This window comes from Takifugu rubripes, chromosome 9 (genome assembly GCF_901000725.2).
Source record: "Takifugu rubripes chromosome 9, fTakRub1.2, whole genome shotgun sequence".
Taxonomy (NCBI): Eukaryota; Metazoa; Chordata; class Actinopteri; order Tetraodontiformes; family Tetraodontidae; genus Takifugu; species Takifugu rubripes.
In genome coordinates, this window is record NC_042293.1 from 7,140,359 (window position 1) to 7,157,024 (window position 16,666).

Consider the following 16,666-nt stretch of genomic DNA (forward strand, 5'->3'; position numbering starts at 1 on the left):
TATCCCCCCTCCTTTGTGTTGTCTCTCTGGGAGATGGAATAACAGAAAACACTCCCATTAGGTATGAAATAAAATCAGCAAAGCCCACCTTGTTTAAATGATTGTGTGAAATGTTCTGTTGGTTTGAACCTTGAATAACGTCCTGATGCAGGACTTTCTCTCAGACCTCTATGTGGACCTAATATCATTTATCGTCATCATAATTTATTTTCTCTACAGGGGAATGAGCTGAGAAAGATTCTGCTCACACGCTACTTTGGGAATCAAAAGATCGCCTCCAAGTCAGAGACCGGGAGTGGAAACAGCTCATCCGGAGGCTTCGTGAAGTCATCATCTGGAGGTCAATGTTGCAAGAACTCCTTGTTACGCTTATTATGAAAGCATGTTCGCATGCCTTGAGTGTGGCTCGGTGACACGTTTAGATTAAAACGGTTTGGTTCTACATGGTCTTAATCCGTGCAGGAGCTTCTACCATGCTGGATTATGACAAGCCAGGCAGCAGCATGGTGGAGATCCAGTGTCTATTGGACAATGTTGGGACCTCGGAGCTGGTAATTGATCTTATTGTCAACACCAAGAACGACCGGGTGTTTGAAGAGAGCATCCTGCTGGGCATTGCCCTTCTCCAGGGAGGAAACACACAGATACAGGTGGGTGAAGGAGCTGCTCAGTTATTTTTTCGTCTATTTTATTACCTTTTGACAAAGATGATATTGTTACATCCTATTTCTCCCGCCATCAAGGCCTCACCCTCCTCCATCCATGGAGACACGTCACGTGCTACATTCATTGCCCTGTTAGGGAATAGAATCGTTCTTATTCTCAGTTTTGGTTTATTTGAACGTTTCCCACACAGAACTCCTTCTACAACCAACTATCCATGCAGAAGAAGTCAGAGAAGTTTTTCAAGGTCTTCTACGATCGCCTGCGTCTAGCCCAACAAGAGATCCGAGCCACTGTCTCCGTCAATATGTCTGAGCTCAGCTGCCGGAAGAGGGACGATGACGGCGACGTCTCCAGTATCAGGTTCAAGAGAGGTACAGCTGAAAGTTTTGTGTCATAGAGATTTAAGGAGCACGTGATTGTGGGGAAAGTCAGCACAACTGGTTTATAGACATAATCTGATGGGATGTTCAGCCCAAATTCAAACTTTCAAGTTGCACTCTTCTTTCCCACAAAGGTGGAGAATAAACCTTTAATCTTTGTCATTCCACTGACCTCTGTGCAGCCTGTCATTTCCAGTTCCTGTTGGTACATGTGACTCCCATCTGACCGCTCACATCACAGGCCTGTCCAAAGGCCATTGTATCAAGAACGGCACTTTTAAGCTACAGAACCTCATTCGATATTTCCCCCGCCATCGAGGGGGGTCTCTGAATTTCTTCTTTTTAATATATCTGGAATGTCACGGTGTAGGCTGCCATTGATCAACCTTTGATGTCTATAGTGGCAGATTTTATCCTTTATCCACCTTCATTGACCTGTCTTCTGCTAAATCTTGTAAAAATGTGTTTCAAAAACACTCTTTTCCCCACTTTAGGGAAGGACTCGGGGCTCCATATGAAGGATGACATGCGAGGGCAGCTGAAGGAGGCTTCTTCTGTGACCTCAAAGGCCTTCAGTGCCTTCAGGAAAGAGCTTGATCCAGACCTGGAGAGTCTCGGCCAGAACGGTGACATAACCGCAGCTGAAGAGGTGTTGGAAGAACCGAAGCTGAGCCCCGCCATCACAATAATGAAACCAATTCTGCGTTTCCTACAGCTGCTCTGTGAGAACCACAACTCAGAATTACAGGTGCTGGCTTCGTCTCTGCTGCCAAGAATTAAAGATTTCGAGTCCAACTGCTTTAAACATAACTGCTGAGTGACCACTTTTGCTTTTAGAATTTCCTTCGCAACCAGAACAACAAGACCAACTACAATCTGGTGTGCGAGACTCTTCAGTTCTTGGACTGCATTTGTGGAAGCACCACAGGAGGCCTCGGCCTGCTCGGCCTCTACATCAATGAGAGTAATGTGGACCTGATTCGCCAAACCCTGGAGACCATCACCGAGTACTGCCAGGGTCCCTGCCATGAAAACCAGGTCAGTCATGGTGGTAACGTACCAGACAAACCATTAAATCCACATCTGGGGACTTTTTTTTATAAAGTCTCAGACCCAGGAACAGAGATGTGCTGTTTCGTACCTGATTTATTTATTTATTTATTTATTTGCAGACTTGTATAGCCAAGCATGAGTCCAATGGCATCGACATCATCATAGCGCTAATTGTCAATCCCATCAATCCCCTGGGGAAGGATCGACTGGATCTGGTGCTGGAGCTAAAGGTGAGTAGCTGGTCTTTGAAAACCTGCCCCAGTTTCCTGAAAAGTTGTTAGAGTAGATGAGGTTAGATTAAGTTCAGATTTAATGGCCGTGTTGCAAGATGGTGACATGCAGTGTTTAACCAGATGTTCAGAACAGCAGGGCTGGGCAAATCCAGTCCTGGGGGTTGGATTCAAGCTGGGAGTTTGACCTACCAGGCAAACTACTTTCACCAAAGCAAGTGAAAACCAAGGTGAAAGGGGGTTCTACCTGTTGGATAGAAAACCCGGCTTTGCCCGGCCCGGACATTCAGCATATGCAGAAATAAATTGCAAAAACTAGAAAGACATGATAGTGTCTTTTGTATGTTGAATCCAAATGATCAGTTCCATTAATGGTAAATACATGTGTTGTAGAACAATGCCTCCAAGCTCCTACTGGCCATCATGGAAAGCCGCCATGACAGTGAGAACGCAGAAAAGATTCTCTACAAGATGAGACCCACTGAGCTGGTATGTCAGCAGGTTCACACTCACGCACATGTACAGGCACGGCCCTAACTCTGCATGTCATGTGTCGCTCAGGTGGACGTCATGAAAGAGGCGTATACTCAGGTTCTGGAGAGCGAGGAGGATGACGACAGCGTGGGAGACCAAATCAAGCCCAGAGATGTTGGACACAACATTTACATCCTGGCCCATCAGGTGTGTGGGGGTGGGGGTGGGGAATACAAATACACAACTGTATTTTTTCTGGCCCAGAGCAAGAATGAATGCACTGTTGTACAGAGAAGTGTGTTGTTGTACATCTGCGTTTTTGTGTGTCTGCCTGCTCTAGAGTTTATTTCTGTTGCCAGGTCCAGACTTACTCTCACAGCTTTTCCACTTCTGCTTCTTCAGCGTCTGCTCCTGCTGCTTCTTTCACCATATTAATCACTTATTTAGGTGCTTTTTTTTCATTTGAGCCAAGTCCAGGTTTCAATTTTCTACATTACAGGAAATGATTATAATTACTTGATCATAAAGTTTGAGGCCCAGTCAGAGAAGACTTCTTACATAAACATTATTGCTCTTTTTCTTGTGGGTGTACATTTTAGCATTTTCGGTGCAAGTAGAGCACCATGAAAGTTATTATTGTTAAATTATAGTTTTTGGCTCCCAGCTGGCCCGGCACAGTAAGGTTCTGCAGCAGAGCCTCAAGCCAGGATCTGGATCCGGGTTTGACCCTGACAACGAGAAGGACGCCGCCTTTCATTACTATGCCAATCACACAGCTCAGATAGAGGTACAGCTCACCTTATCTTGATTCTAAGGCCAATCGTGTCTGTTCCAGTCCCTGTCCAGTAATCACTTCTCTGCCTGAGCTGAGGATTGTTGCCGCCTCTGTTCCCCAGATCGTGCGTCATGACCGCACCATGGAGCAGATTGTGTTTCCCGTCCCCAACATCTGCGAATACCTGACCGAAGAGTCCAAGGTTCGCGTCTTCACCAGCACCGAGAGGGACGACCAGGGCAGCAAGGTCAATGACTTCTTCCAGCAGTTTCACAACCTCTACAATGAGATGCGGTGGCAGAAGAAGATCCGCAGTAAGCCTTTGTATTCAGAGCCAATCCATTAAATGGTGGTGACAGGAGTAGGGCGGATACGAGTGTCCCACGGTTGTTATTCCACGTGATGAGTTTCTCTTTCCTGTTTATGCAGAAAATAAAGCTTTGTTCTGGTTCTCCCGCAATATTTCTCTTTGGGGGAGCATCTCCTTCTACCTGGCCTGTATGGTCAACATCGTGGTGGCTGTCTTTTACCCTTTTGGTGACGATGGTGATGAAGGTGAGAACTCATGAGTGCATCTGTGATATATGAGCCCTATAGCAAGCCCTCCTTCACTCCTCCTTTGTATTAGTGGGCCTTTAAACACAATTATCAGTATTATTGAAAAGTTTAAAAAGTTTTTGTTTAAAAAAAAATAAAATAATCAATTTAATGGGCTAAATGGAAAAATATGTTGTCTGGCCTAAAGTAATTGCCATTCACTGCCAGCCACTGATGGCTTGATTAAAACTCTATTGACTGTTAAAACTCAACCCCAAGCCTTCTGCTTTTAGTGGCTTTTGAGTTAGCAAAGCTTATCAGAGGAGACAGATCGGGATTTTTTTTTACAATAGGCTTTTTTAGTTTCTGCAGTCATAAAAAAAAAAAAAAGGTTGGATTCCATTTAGCTCTGTTACGTTCTTGGTGCTGTGCTGTACTTGCTCATTAGAGATTTTTTTTTTAATTTGAAAAACAAATAAGATTTGTGAAAGAAAATACTGATGGCCTTGATAGTTGTCACTTCAAAGTAACACTCACTGTTACCTCAGGTTAGTTTTAATATGTACTGTATTTAAAGTCTTCTCTCATGCCTGCTCTCATGCACACACACATTCGTGTTTCCACTCTGCCCTCCAGTTACACTTTAGCATCCTGTAGTATTCAACCTGATGTTTATCATCATTTTCACATATTTAATCGTACCTGTTAGGTTAGTTTAGAGTGGAAGCAGCTTAAATACTCCTCTGGGGCTTCTCATCACACGTATCTGTATGATTGATTAGTTTACCATCCAAATCAGTCACAAATCATAAATCTCCAATAAAAACACCAGTCGCAAGACAAGAGTTTGATTGTCTTCTGCAAGAATAAGCTCGTGGATCTCAGAGGAGTAATTGATTAGAACTTGAAACACTGTTGTACAGATTTTTCATTGTTTGTCTACCCCCCTTGTCCAGGTACCTTGCTCCCCTTCTGGAATATATTGTTGTGGGTGGCACTGGGGGTGTTTAGCGTTTTACTTCCAGTCTTACCCAAGCCACAGGGCATCCAGTTCTTCCTGGTTTCCCTCATTCTTCGCTCCATTTACACTCTTGGCCTGGGTCCTGCCCTGTTATCGTTGGGCACCGTCAATGTAAGTGCTGGCAGTTTTTAACGCGCTGATTATGCCTCGCATCACAACTTTTGCCAAGTTTTGTTTTCTTACATTTCAGCTCTTCAACAAGTTGGTCTTCCTCGTAAGTTTTGTCGGCAACCAGGGGACGTTCACTCGAGGCTACCAGGCAGTTGTGATGGACATGCTCTTTATCTATCACATGGGTTACGCCATCATCTGCGTCCTGGGCCTCTTTGTTCATGAGTTTTTCTACAGCTTTCTGGTAAAACAGCTTTCACTCAGTCGTGTCCCTTGAGAAGCAAACCTGCTTCAAAAACTGACGGGGTTGCTGTTGACAGCTGTTTGACCTGGTGATCCGGGAGGAGACCCTGCTCAATGTCATCAAGAGCGTGACAAGGAACGGACGCTCCATCATTCTGACAGCCATTCTGGCCCTGTTTCTCGTTTACTTCTTCTCCATCATCGGCTTCCTTTTCCTGAAGGATGACTTCCGCATGGAGGTGGACCGCCTTCCTGTACCAGGTCGGAACTTTTACATTTTTAAATCCAACATAAACAGTAAAAAGGAGTAATGTGAAAAATAAAGCTGCATTTTACACTAAACATTAGGATATCCTAGGTTGCACCAGGATTAGCTGCTTCAACATGTTGCGTTCTCTTTAAATTTCATCTGAATTTCCATCTTAAAAATCCTACAGTACCAGCACGTCTCGGCTAGACCGTGCGTGCCCAGACACGTTTAGTTAGCACAGTGTACGGTGTGAGATATAGAGCTCTGCCATACTGCTGTGATGGTGTGGAAGACAACCTGCTTGCACATGTGCACCTGTTGCATAACCTGGTGACCAAGCCGTCCTGTGTTTTGCTGAATAGAGCAGGCGCAGCGGAGCGCTGGTGTATTATGTAACCGGCTCAGCTCACACCTTTCTATCTGTTCTCAGGGAGGTGAGCTGAGGTAGAACTGTTGCTCCATCAGAGCTGCAGAGTGATTTGTCCACACTGATGCTGTTTGGGGGGGTTGCAACCCCTCCGCCCCCACCTCCTCCCTTTCTATCTTTTCCTGCTCGTCCTCTTCCTCTGTCCTAATGGGTTGAAAACACCCCCTTCAGTGATACTCTGACTCAGGTGCATGATCACATTTAAGTCTTCTGCTCAAAGCTTTGTCAATGTGCAAAATAATTTGTCCAAGCAGCCCGCCCACTCTGCAGCTGTAGACTGTTTACATAATGTCACACGACTGTATTTTGTTGTTTTTTCTTTTGGGGGGGGGGAATTCTTATTAATAAGAATCATTTAAACCTTTATTTTGTAATTCAATGTCATATTTTCCCATTTTCTCATCTTAGATACAGAACTAAAGGAAATGCTTAGTAACGGAGAGGTTCCTAAAACGTGTTCCAAGGAATTCTGCCCTAAACCACCTGGTAAGGTTAAAAATGTACTAAATTTGTAAAAGCCTCCTTTCAACACATATTTCTGGTGCTATCAAGTCGCTGTTGCATTGGGTTTTGAGATTTATTTTTTATTTTTTTCTGACGGAGGGTATTTATCTGACCTTTGCAGGTGTAGATAGTTATTGAAAGGTTACACACACATGCACACTCCCAGATGCATGCACACAAAGAAACTTGATGAGGTGGTGACTCACGATCGTGATTGTTCTCCTGCGTCTCTACGGATCACCTGCGCCATAAGAGGGCACACGTGATCTTGTCCATGTATTTCACCTCTTCTTCCTGTTCACCTGCTGTGCATAAATGTCCTAGTGCCGCTGTTGCTTCTATTTATGTTTTAAGGGGAATTATATTCTCTTCATTTTGCTTCTTGCACTTGAGAAATCAAGGTTAGATTTTCAGTTACACCACTGTTGGCCATTTAAATGAAAAAGTCAATTCAAAAAGCAAGGTCTTATTTCAAAGCCAGTCCCATCAGTGGTTCAAATATAAATGAATAAATAAAGGTCATGAAATGTCTGGTTTCTCTTTGTTATGTTTAATTACTCCTGTCAAATATAAAATCCAGTTTGACTTTGATTAAACCTGCTGTGAACACACACATTTCACATGAATTGACACATTAATTCAGTCAACAATAGTGACAGTCAAAGTGATTATTGGTGAATATTTTCCGTAGCCTAGATATCCCTTTTCTTATTACACGGAGCAAAATTGTTATTTTGTGTGAACAGAGGAAGATGATGGGATGGAGCGGGTGTGCGACACGTTGTTCATGTGTATAATCACCGTCTTGAATCAGGGGCTACGTAACGGAGGAGGCGTAGGTGATATTCTCAGACGACCCTCCAAAAAGGTAAGGGTTATATTTTGGCTTTAGGCTGAGCTTTTCTGCTACACCAACCTGAAAATGATCCCACTCTAAATGGGTTTTCTGTACGTGACTGCACCACACAGGAGCCTCTGTTTGCAGCCAGAGTCGTCTACGACCTTCTGTTCTTCTTTGTCGTGATCATCATCGTTCTGAACCTAATCTTTGGTGTCATCATCGACACGTTTGCTGACTTGAGAAGTGAGAAACAAAGGAAGGAGGAGATCCTGAAAACCACCTGTTTCATCTGTGGTGTGTGTTTGTTTGATTTACCTGGGGGGGGAGGGGGTCCAGACCCAGGCCTTGAGGGCTGCAATCCAGCTGGGGGTTCTGTCCTGGCACCCCTCTTTCAACAGTGAAACGCATCTGGATTCCAGCCCTTGAGGACTGAGTTTGGACATCCTAACGTGAAGACCCTCAACGGTACATTAAGATGAAGTTGTGCTAATTCCTACTGATGTCCTTGCAGGGCTGGAAAGGGACAAATTCGACAACAAGACAGTGACTTTTGAGGAGCATATCAAATCAGAACACAACATGTGGCACTACCTTTATTTCTTGGTTCTGGTGAGGGTGAAGGATCCAACTGAGTACACCGGACCTGAGAGCTACGTGGCCCAGATGATTGCGGTCAGTAAATAAACTCCCTTTTTAAAAAAAATTTAAAAAAATAAAATAAAAATTTAGCTTTTTTTTATCCCCTGCTCATCCCAGATTGCCTTTGCTGTGTTTTTGCAAGTGTTAAAGCTGCACAGCCGTCTTGATTTGGCACAGATTGCTAACTGCGGGTCTGAGCCTCCCCAGCGCAGCAGACTAGCAATCGAACGATGAGCCTGCGTCTAAAAAGCTGTGCCAAGCATCCCAATTTATTCTCCTCCCCTCCAGAGGAGAGACGTGTCTTCAGACATTGTCTTTGCTGTAACGAGCTGGGATGCAGGGTGGTTAAATAGCATTTAATCCCAATCCAACTTTGTCATTATCAATGAGGCAAATTGCGGCACCGACAGACGGACGTGAAGCTGAAATGTGTAAGGTCAACCAGACGTGCCGCCTTCAGGTTAATGGATTCGCATGAAACCTTGGAACACAATGGCACATTTCGTGATTAACATTTTGGCCGTGATGGGCACAAAATGCTGGCATAACGACGAAGCATTTGCATAACAAACAGATGACAGGCGTTAAATTAATATGCCTCAGTGGGTCAAAAGAGAGGTCAATTCTTTGATGGCGGGCCAAAGTATCACCGTATGATGAAGTATTGCTGAGGAGGATTCCTGCTTGAATGAAACGAAGCACATTGTGCGGGGGGGGGGAAACTGCACTAATGAAAGCCCCATCATAATGACTGCCCCACAGTGTGATTTTAAATGGCAATTAACACATTTGGTAATTATCAAAGCAACATCGGGGGCAAGTGTGATACTGAGTGATATGATAAGAGTTTATTTCCCCCTCCCCGCTGTGCTGAGGATGAGCTCCTCCTTTGCTCAAAGGGTAAATAGCTCCCACCTTACAGCATCTTCATGACCTGGGGATGTTTTCACCCCCTCAGTAACACCATTGTCCTCTTTTGAACAAGTTGGTAAGAAAGGAGCCTTGAGAGGCCGGTTGTTGCTAGACGTTTTGGGCACACAACTTGAATGTCTTCCTGCAAGTAGCCACAGTCACACACACACACACACACCCACACCCTGGCTCTCATAACTCACATCTGGCTGGCTTTGGTGCGACACTGCCATGCCAGGCACAAGAGAGGGATCCTGTTAAACCCGGTCTCTGCTCTGCTGGTGTGTTGTGCATGTGGACGTGCGAGGGTGTTTATGTGTAAAACTATGACAGTGACTACAGGCCCAGCAGGTACTGCAGCAGCCACTGCGCTCTTACATAACCCATCTCAAGTGGCCTGCTAATAGCTCAGCCCTGCCTGGCACGTGCTTCCCTGTCCCTCTCTCACTCATGCACACGCACGAGCACACAGATGGAGCCACGTCATGAGGCCTCCATTTATTCTATGACACACGTGTGGTTGAATGTTCTAAAAACATTATCTAAGAAGTGCACGTAGCCTCCGCCTGTAAAGTCAGATGACTGGGGAGGCTTTTGGAGATGCAGCAGGTCAGATATTAGAGGCTGCTCAGGTAAAAGGTTGTTGTGTGTTTGTGTCAGTACACTACAATATTGGAGTATTTTCATTGGACACGACTCTAAAGCCATAAACTGCATTTTATCGTAACGCCAGAGAGGCACGTTATAAAACCGCGTCGCAGGGTTGTTTATTTTAAAGTTGTACCAGAAGTTGGACGGTTGTGTAACAGCAGCAGCAGCTGTGTAAAGCGATTAAGCCCCATAATATCCTTTTACACCATCCCACAGTGAAAGCAGACTTTAGGTTAAAGAAAAATGGCATCTTCCAGACACAAAATCCAGAATATAGGTGTGTTTATAAAAACACCATGGGTGATAAAACCCATTAGACAATATAAATAGGATCGTTTTCTGGAATACTTTTGAACATTTGCAGTTTGTGTGTTCTAATGCAGATGTGAACAGCTGTCACACTAGATTATTGTAAAGCAGTCGTGTGTGGAATAAACATTAATCTTAATGCTGACGGGAGCCGCCAGACCCATTGGGCACAGCTCTGGACAGCGGACCACTGTCTGGATAACATGGGTGGAACCATTGAAATTCAGTCTCAGTTTTTCCAACAACCTCATCAACTTAACAATGTCAGGCTATTTATTGGACTTTGGGGGTTATTTAATCCATCAGTCATGGATAACTTGATAGAACAATCAGATAGTCCTCAGCTTCAGGGGCGCTGGCGTCTCACAGCTCCTAGAGTGTCTCTGAGCTGTGAGAAAGAAAACATGAAGATGCACGAGGTTCTAATTCACAACCTTATTTGCAGACACGGTTGTTTAGAATGACTCAATTCATCATCTGTAGCTTTGTTTTATTCAATTTTATATTGAAATCAAGCATGCTAAGCTGTGCCTTCAGACATTCTGTTCCGGAAGCATTCCCAGTGGAATTTAGCCCAATTTCCTCAATGTCATGTTGTAACATTGACAACTCTCCTGGTGGTTCACCTGCTCGACAAATTAAATACGCCACCGCTAGGGAGGGTTTCGTCAGAGTTGCTGTGCATGGAAATTCAATCCATAAACCGTGCACGGCGGCATTGGTCAGTTTAAACCTGGTTCTTTTCTTTTCCTCCTCCTCCTTCTTCTTTTCATCCCTGCCCCTGCTTTCATGGACAATTTTCACCGGCGGAACAGAAATCCCATGACATGTCACACTTCCGCACACACTCTCCTCAGTGTCGTCAGCACCTCGCATCATCTTTTCTCTCCCTTTTAATCTATTTTTGTAGCAGAGGAGGTGGGAGAATACCTCACTCCTCCTACAGGACGTGCCAGGGTGCCAGTCACATCCCACTCTCTGCACCTTTTTCTGAATTTTTTTTTTTTTTTGTCTCCTGTCTGCACAGAGTCAATTTGGTAAATCGATCTTACATAAGCTCAGCTGATGGCGGCCCGTCTCTATGAAACATATCTCAAGCACCATGTTGTAATATTCTTGCTCTTTGTCTGCTTTCTGCAGATCTGCGCACAATTCAAACACCCACGTGCACAAACGCAGACGCGCCCCAGAGTTGATTACATAACTGCACAGGTTTGTTTTGCTCCCTGGTGTCACAGACCGATGGTTGGCGGCGTCCACGGCTCCACTGGACAAACGAAGCACGATTAGAAATGTGTATCGGTTTTCCAATCATCTGCCAGCAGATGACAGTGACTCATCCACACCTCACCAGTGCACTTTTGGAGCAGCCAACGGCTCATTTGGTCAGGATGGCTGTTGACTGTGTGACTGCAGGACCAGACCTCACATACATCCTACGTCAAGCTATTATATTATGGTTTCCGCTGTTGCGATAAATGTGCTGCAACTTGTTTCGAATTTAAAATTTTGGGATTGTAAATGATTGAATTACCGAATCTTTTCAGTGGGAAAATAATTCAAAACATGAGGCGCATGTGACCGGTTTTTATTTTCCAAATCCCTTCTCTTTTTTTTTTTTTTTTTTTTTTTTTTTTTTTAAGTTTTAGTTTCAATAATAGAAAGTTGTCATCCTCATATCACATGTTTTGTCCATGATGAAAGGTTTGGTTTTAAGAGCTTCACTGTTAATTATTTGTCTATTAATACAGCCTGTTTTCTTTTTTGCTTTAATTGTTTTCAACATGATATCAAATATTATCAAGGCATGCCAGAAATTAGAGCTTCTTTCAGAGCTAACACTGTTCTCTGCAGCATTCGGCTGCACGTCCGGGCAAAGTCTCCGGCAAGCTGAGTCGGCTATATTTTGACCTTTTTATTCTTTTTAACCTTCCTCACCTCTCACCTATCAGGAGAAGAATTTGGAGTGGTTCCCCCGTATGAGAGCCATGTCTCTGGTGAGCAACGAGGGAGAGGGCGAGCAGAACGAGATGCGCTGCCTGCAGGATAAACTGGACGACACCGTCACTCTGGTGGCTCAGCTGTCTGCACAGCTGTTTGAGCTCAAAGAGCAGGTAGAGATTTCGCTTTAGGAACTTTGAGAAAGGACAAAAAATGAAATACTGAACCTCTTTCGACCTAAAAACAGCAATAGGGCATTTTTTATTCATCTCTGCACCAAGACTGTAGAGTGATGATGCTCCTGAGTGGGTCTATCTTGTCAGGGATGAAGGCAACAGAGATCTGCCAGTGAGCCTCTGGCTGCTATATGAGTAACCCTGCTGATTGAGTGTGACCGATCACTCTTATCACCTGCCTCCCCTGCATGTGATTCCAGTCACAGGCCTGTTCTTGTTCCTCCTCCACCAGATGTGTGAAAACAACTCCAACTGTGTGAGGATCACACCGCAGTAAACAAGACAACAACTGCTGTCGACCTCAGTCCTTAACGTGGCCCTGCTGGCCCAGAGGTCCCTCGTGAGAGCCCCCTAACTAACCGAGCGTGCAACACGAAGATGTCTCTGCCTGCTAAGGCTTCTGCCACAAAAAATGAGTGTTTATGCAAGTCTGCAGCTCTGCAGTCACGAGGGGAAGCCTGCAGGTTTCAGACTGCCTCTGACGCAGTTCAAAGTTTTTTCCCGCAGCTCTTCTCTCAGTATGAACTCTGCTGACCTCAGCAGTTTATCTTATCATGTAGCTGAAAAGGTGTAACCTGCAAGTTTCACTGTCAGAATTTTTCCGAATCTGAACCGGTCCATCTAGAATGAAGAGCCTGTGGAAGCAGTGGTCCTCATTTATGATGCCGGTACCTCTGCAGATGTGTTGGGAGAGATCAATGCTCATGATGCCTTGATTCCCCCAGGATAGCATGCTAATGGTGTTCCTAGCTTGTTTAAATTTTAAAAAAAAATTAAAAAAAATGCTACAGCATAGTAAGTGCCCCTCTCTGGAATGTAATGGTGATAAACATACCGTAATTTCTGGACTATAGAGCGCACCTGATTAAAAGCCGCATAATCTAATTTTAGAATTAACAAACAGACAGGTAAGAAACAACAGCCACTCTTTTCACTTGTATGTTTATACAGAGACCTTAAATCCAATTTTTATCACATCAGGATTTTTTAACTTTTCTTTTAATTTAATCCGCTTAGCAACATAAATATATTGTACAGGTAAATGCTTTTTTTTCTAATGGTGTCTGTAATGCAGCTACCTTGAAATATACGTTTATATCAGCTACACACAAATTACGTTGTTTATGCTTTTTTACTCAAACAATGAACAATTTAAAACTCCCCGATGGCCCACCTCTAAAATCTTCTATTTTCATCGCGGTGGCGATTGCTTTTGCCTTCTGTCTGATTTGTACAGTGGAAACACCGCGGCCGCCTGCTCTGTGTGTTGACCCAGTCTTCCAGAAAGTTTTCACATTCGGGCCACCTGCGATGTTTACGTCTAAAAGCTTTTGTCGTCTTTTTGCTTTCGATCAGTTCTTCAGGCAGGCGTCTCCACCTTCTCACCATTGATTACTGTAATGTATGCCAAGATTACGCACAGCAGCTCGATTTCCTTCTTCAACCGCCAGAGTGATCGCTTTTAACTTAAAAGTCGCATCATATGCTTTTCTTCTAGTATTTTCCATGAAGAAAATGAGGGTTAGTAAAAATGACTGATTCACAATAGTTGTGATAGTGCGCCACGAAAAAAACATAAATAAGCCGCACCGTAGAATAAGCCACAGTGTTTAAAGTGTACAAAAAAAGTGGCGGCTTATAGTCCGGAAATTACGGTAGTTGGAACATTGTTTCGCCTATCGTGCCCACTCACTGATAACTGCACGGATACAGCTTTGTTACATGTATTTTTTTTTCTTTCTCAGATGACCGAACAGAGGAAAAACAAGCAGCGACTTGGATTTCTGGGTCCTCCTCAGGTCAACCATCATATCCCGACCCACTGAGGGGCTCCAGACTCAATGGTGGCACCACCATGGCCACTCTACTGCAGGGCGCACGCATCCCCACAAACTCCAGCCTGTAACACCATGTGTACCAAGATAAGATTGGACCATGCCTTTACCGTGAGACGTCGGCTGTCTCGCCAACGGAAACTGCACCTTGTATCAACCCTGAGTGACAAGCGGCGTTGCATCATCTCTGTCATCTGCGCACACCCTCATACAGACAGGCTCAGCTCTGTGAATGATTGACCAAACACAGCACACATCTGCCAGTGTGGTGTTGGTGCGCCAGACGGAGATAAAGGAAAGTGTTGTTTTCCGCTAATGTGTTAGGGAGCAGATCGGAATGCTGCAGAGAGTTCGGCATCTGAGGGTGGAAAGCAAGTTGGGGGATTCTTTTCACCTCCTTGAACTGTCACTCTGGGAAGAACATTAAGGAGCCTCACAAATATATATATTTTTTAGATTTGTAATAGTTTACATTCTGTGGTTCATAAAGGGATTTCTATTGTTTTTACATGAGGAAAGAGAATCCATGCTGCCTTAACTAACATGAGTCCCTTTTAAAAACAACACATTGGAATTACGACATGTGCACGTTGGTTCAAAAGGGTAAACTCACCGGAAAACAGTAGCTTGGCAGAGTTTTTACATGTTATGTGTAGAACCTGGTATTTTCTGGAGCATTTCAGTCTGAGAATAAAGGTTAATACAGAATTGCAATAGTGTAGCAGTTACTTGAGAAAGCCTTAATCACATACTGGTACGTTGTTAAGGACTGACCGAAGGTGAAGATCTCAGTTCTTTCATATGTAATTCTTAAACGTTTGTGTTTTTAAATTATCTTCACTACTCTGAACTAACTGGATCCAAATGTTTTTCACAGTTGCACAACGTAACTCCAGGTTACAAACACGTGCCACTGTGACATAATGTCGTGGGGTTTTTTTTTTTCATGTGGTTGGATGTGGTAATAAATTTGTAACGTGCCTACTTGACTTGAGTTCCAGCGTATTATCATAGAGCAACAAGTCCTTGTCATAAGACTTGTGATGCATTCCCACCCCTTTCCAAATGTTATGTTTCTTTTTCAGTCCTATGACATTAAAACCTAAATAACAAATTCTCTGGAAATGTAAATATTCAGATTTTTTTCAACTTCTTGATATTTATCCCCAATAATCAGTCAGAGCAAGCTGGTATTTTATTTTGGAAGGTTTGCTGTGATGTTTCAAATCTAAGTAGTCAGAGTCCAAGTTTACCTTGTAAAGACGTTACAATGTGATTAGTTTTGTAGGGTTAGCTGCAGAGTTACATAAATGTTTTTATAACAGCTGTATCTGAGTGAAGGGCTTAATTACAATTGGAAGCAAAAGTCAAGCAAACAGTTGCTCAATAGTGTGATTAGGAACTCAGAGTTCCATCACACTGTGTATAAACATTGGAGATAGTGTTAAGTTATGTCCCTGCAGTCCAAAGTGACCTGCTGTGGCGATGAAGGGCTGGCTTTGTCCATCCGCCGGTCTCTGCTCAGTCTGTCACCATCTCACTGGTTTCAGCCATTCACAGGCTAGGTGATTAAACATTCGGTTCACAGGGAAATCGTGGATTCGCCCCAGCTGGTTGCCTGTGTGTCTTTATACATGTGACATATTTAATATGACCTGTCCTACTATTGACTTTCCTCAGAGGAGTTTACCTCCTGTAACAACCATTAAAACTGGCTCACGCCATAATGGCGAGCGGCACTGGCGGCATTAAAGAAATGTAGGGGCCGTCGCCATATTGTGACCCCAAAAATGCTCTTCCTCCCATGGTTTGGTGGTTTTAATCTCAAAAGTATTTAGCTTCACTGTCCTCTTTAGCCAAGACTCTTTAAATATCTTCAGGGGGGCCTAAAATAATACAGAAGATGATCCGGTTCAGTTCATCCTGAGCACAGGGAACATTTCTCTGCACGTGGCCTGTTTATTATTTACTCGTGAATGTAACCTTAGACACATTTGGAAGATGGTTATCTCCTTCAGGCTCGGGTGTTTCCACGCTCCTCGCAGTCAACAGTCACGTTCTTATCCTGTGTGCATTTGTAGGGGCGTGGAAACACCCAAAGGTCAATAAAACAGGGCTGTGTCCCAAACACCTCTGTGGCAGCACTGAGTGACTCACCACGGATCAGTTCATCTCTCTGCATCAGCCATGTATATTTAACCCAAAAGAATCGTCCTGAAAACTTTAATCCCTTTACTGAAATGCGGAAAGTCTTCTTTTAAGACCGCGGCAGCTTCATGGACCACCAGAGCCAAATATCGTCCAGGTTTTGTTTGTTTTGTAAAATGAACTGACCACAGAGGGAGTGGAGGGCGCCGTCAAACTGTCATTTCTATAAACAGCCAGCGCCTGGTCACCCGACACGTGACTTCCTTTGTCTTGCGCCAGTTTGAACTTTTGAAGTCACATGATCCAGTCAGGTTCAAACACAGAGCCAGCATTTAAAATGGATTATAAGAAAATATGATGTGCTGAATATCTAAAAAAAAACAACAAATATTACATAAGAGCATGTAATTATGTCTAGCACAAACAGCCATAGCTGCTGATTTGAAAAATACTTGTGATATTCTGGATCTGACCCTTAACTTT

At 43.9% G+C, this 16,666-nt stretch overlaps 1 protein-coding gene across 1 annotated transcript in view; it reads left to right on the top strand.

Annotated features, from left to right (window-relative positions):
* The window catches only part of itpr2 (inositol 1,4,5-trisphosphate receptor, type 2), a 37,855-nt gene extending 22,706 nt beyond the window's left edge, over positions 1-15,149 (top strand). The window contains exons 38-57 of the mRNA XM_011607153.2: positions 220-340; positions 463-650; positions 857-1,037; positions 1,541-1,794; positions 1,884-2,084; positions 2,219-2,329; positions 2,723-2,818; positions 2,891-3,010; positions 3,468-3,590; positions 3,700-3,892; positions 4,008-4,133; positions 5,072-5,247; positions 5,327-5,491; positions 5,568-5,751; positions 6,576-6,653; positions 7,418-7,539; positions 7,641-7,806; positions 8,024-8,184; positions 11,976-12,137; positions 13,946-15,149. Coding sequence (XP_011605455.1) covers positions 220-340; positions 463-650; positions 857-1,037; positions 1,541-1,794; positions 1,884-2,084; positions 2,219-2,329; positions 2,723-2,818; positions 2,891-3,010; positions 3,468-3,590; positions 3,700-3,892; positions 4,008-4,133; positions 5,072-5,247; positions 5,327-5,491; positions 5,568-5,751; positions 6,576-6,653; positions 7,418-7,539; positions 7,641-7,806; positions 8,024-8,184; positions 11,976-12,137; positions 13,946-14,026 — 3,009 coding nt within the window. The 3' untranslated portion in view covers positions 14,027-15,149. The remainder of the gene's footprint in view (positions 1-219; positions 341-462; positions 651-856; positions 1,038-1,540; positions 1,795-1,883; positions 2,085-2,218; positions 2,330-2,722; positions 2,819-2,890; positions 3,011-3,467; positions 3,591-3,699; positions 3,893-4,007; positions 4,134-5,071; positions 5,248-5,326; positions 5,492-5,567; positions 5,752-6,575; positions 6,654-7,417; positions 7,540-7,640; positions 7,807-8,023; positions 8,185-11,975; positions 12,138-13,945) is intronic.
* Positions 15,150-16,666: the final 1,517 nt, after the last annotated feature.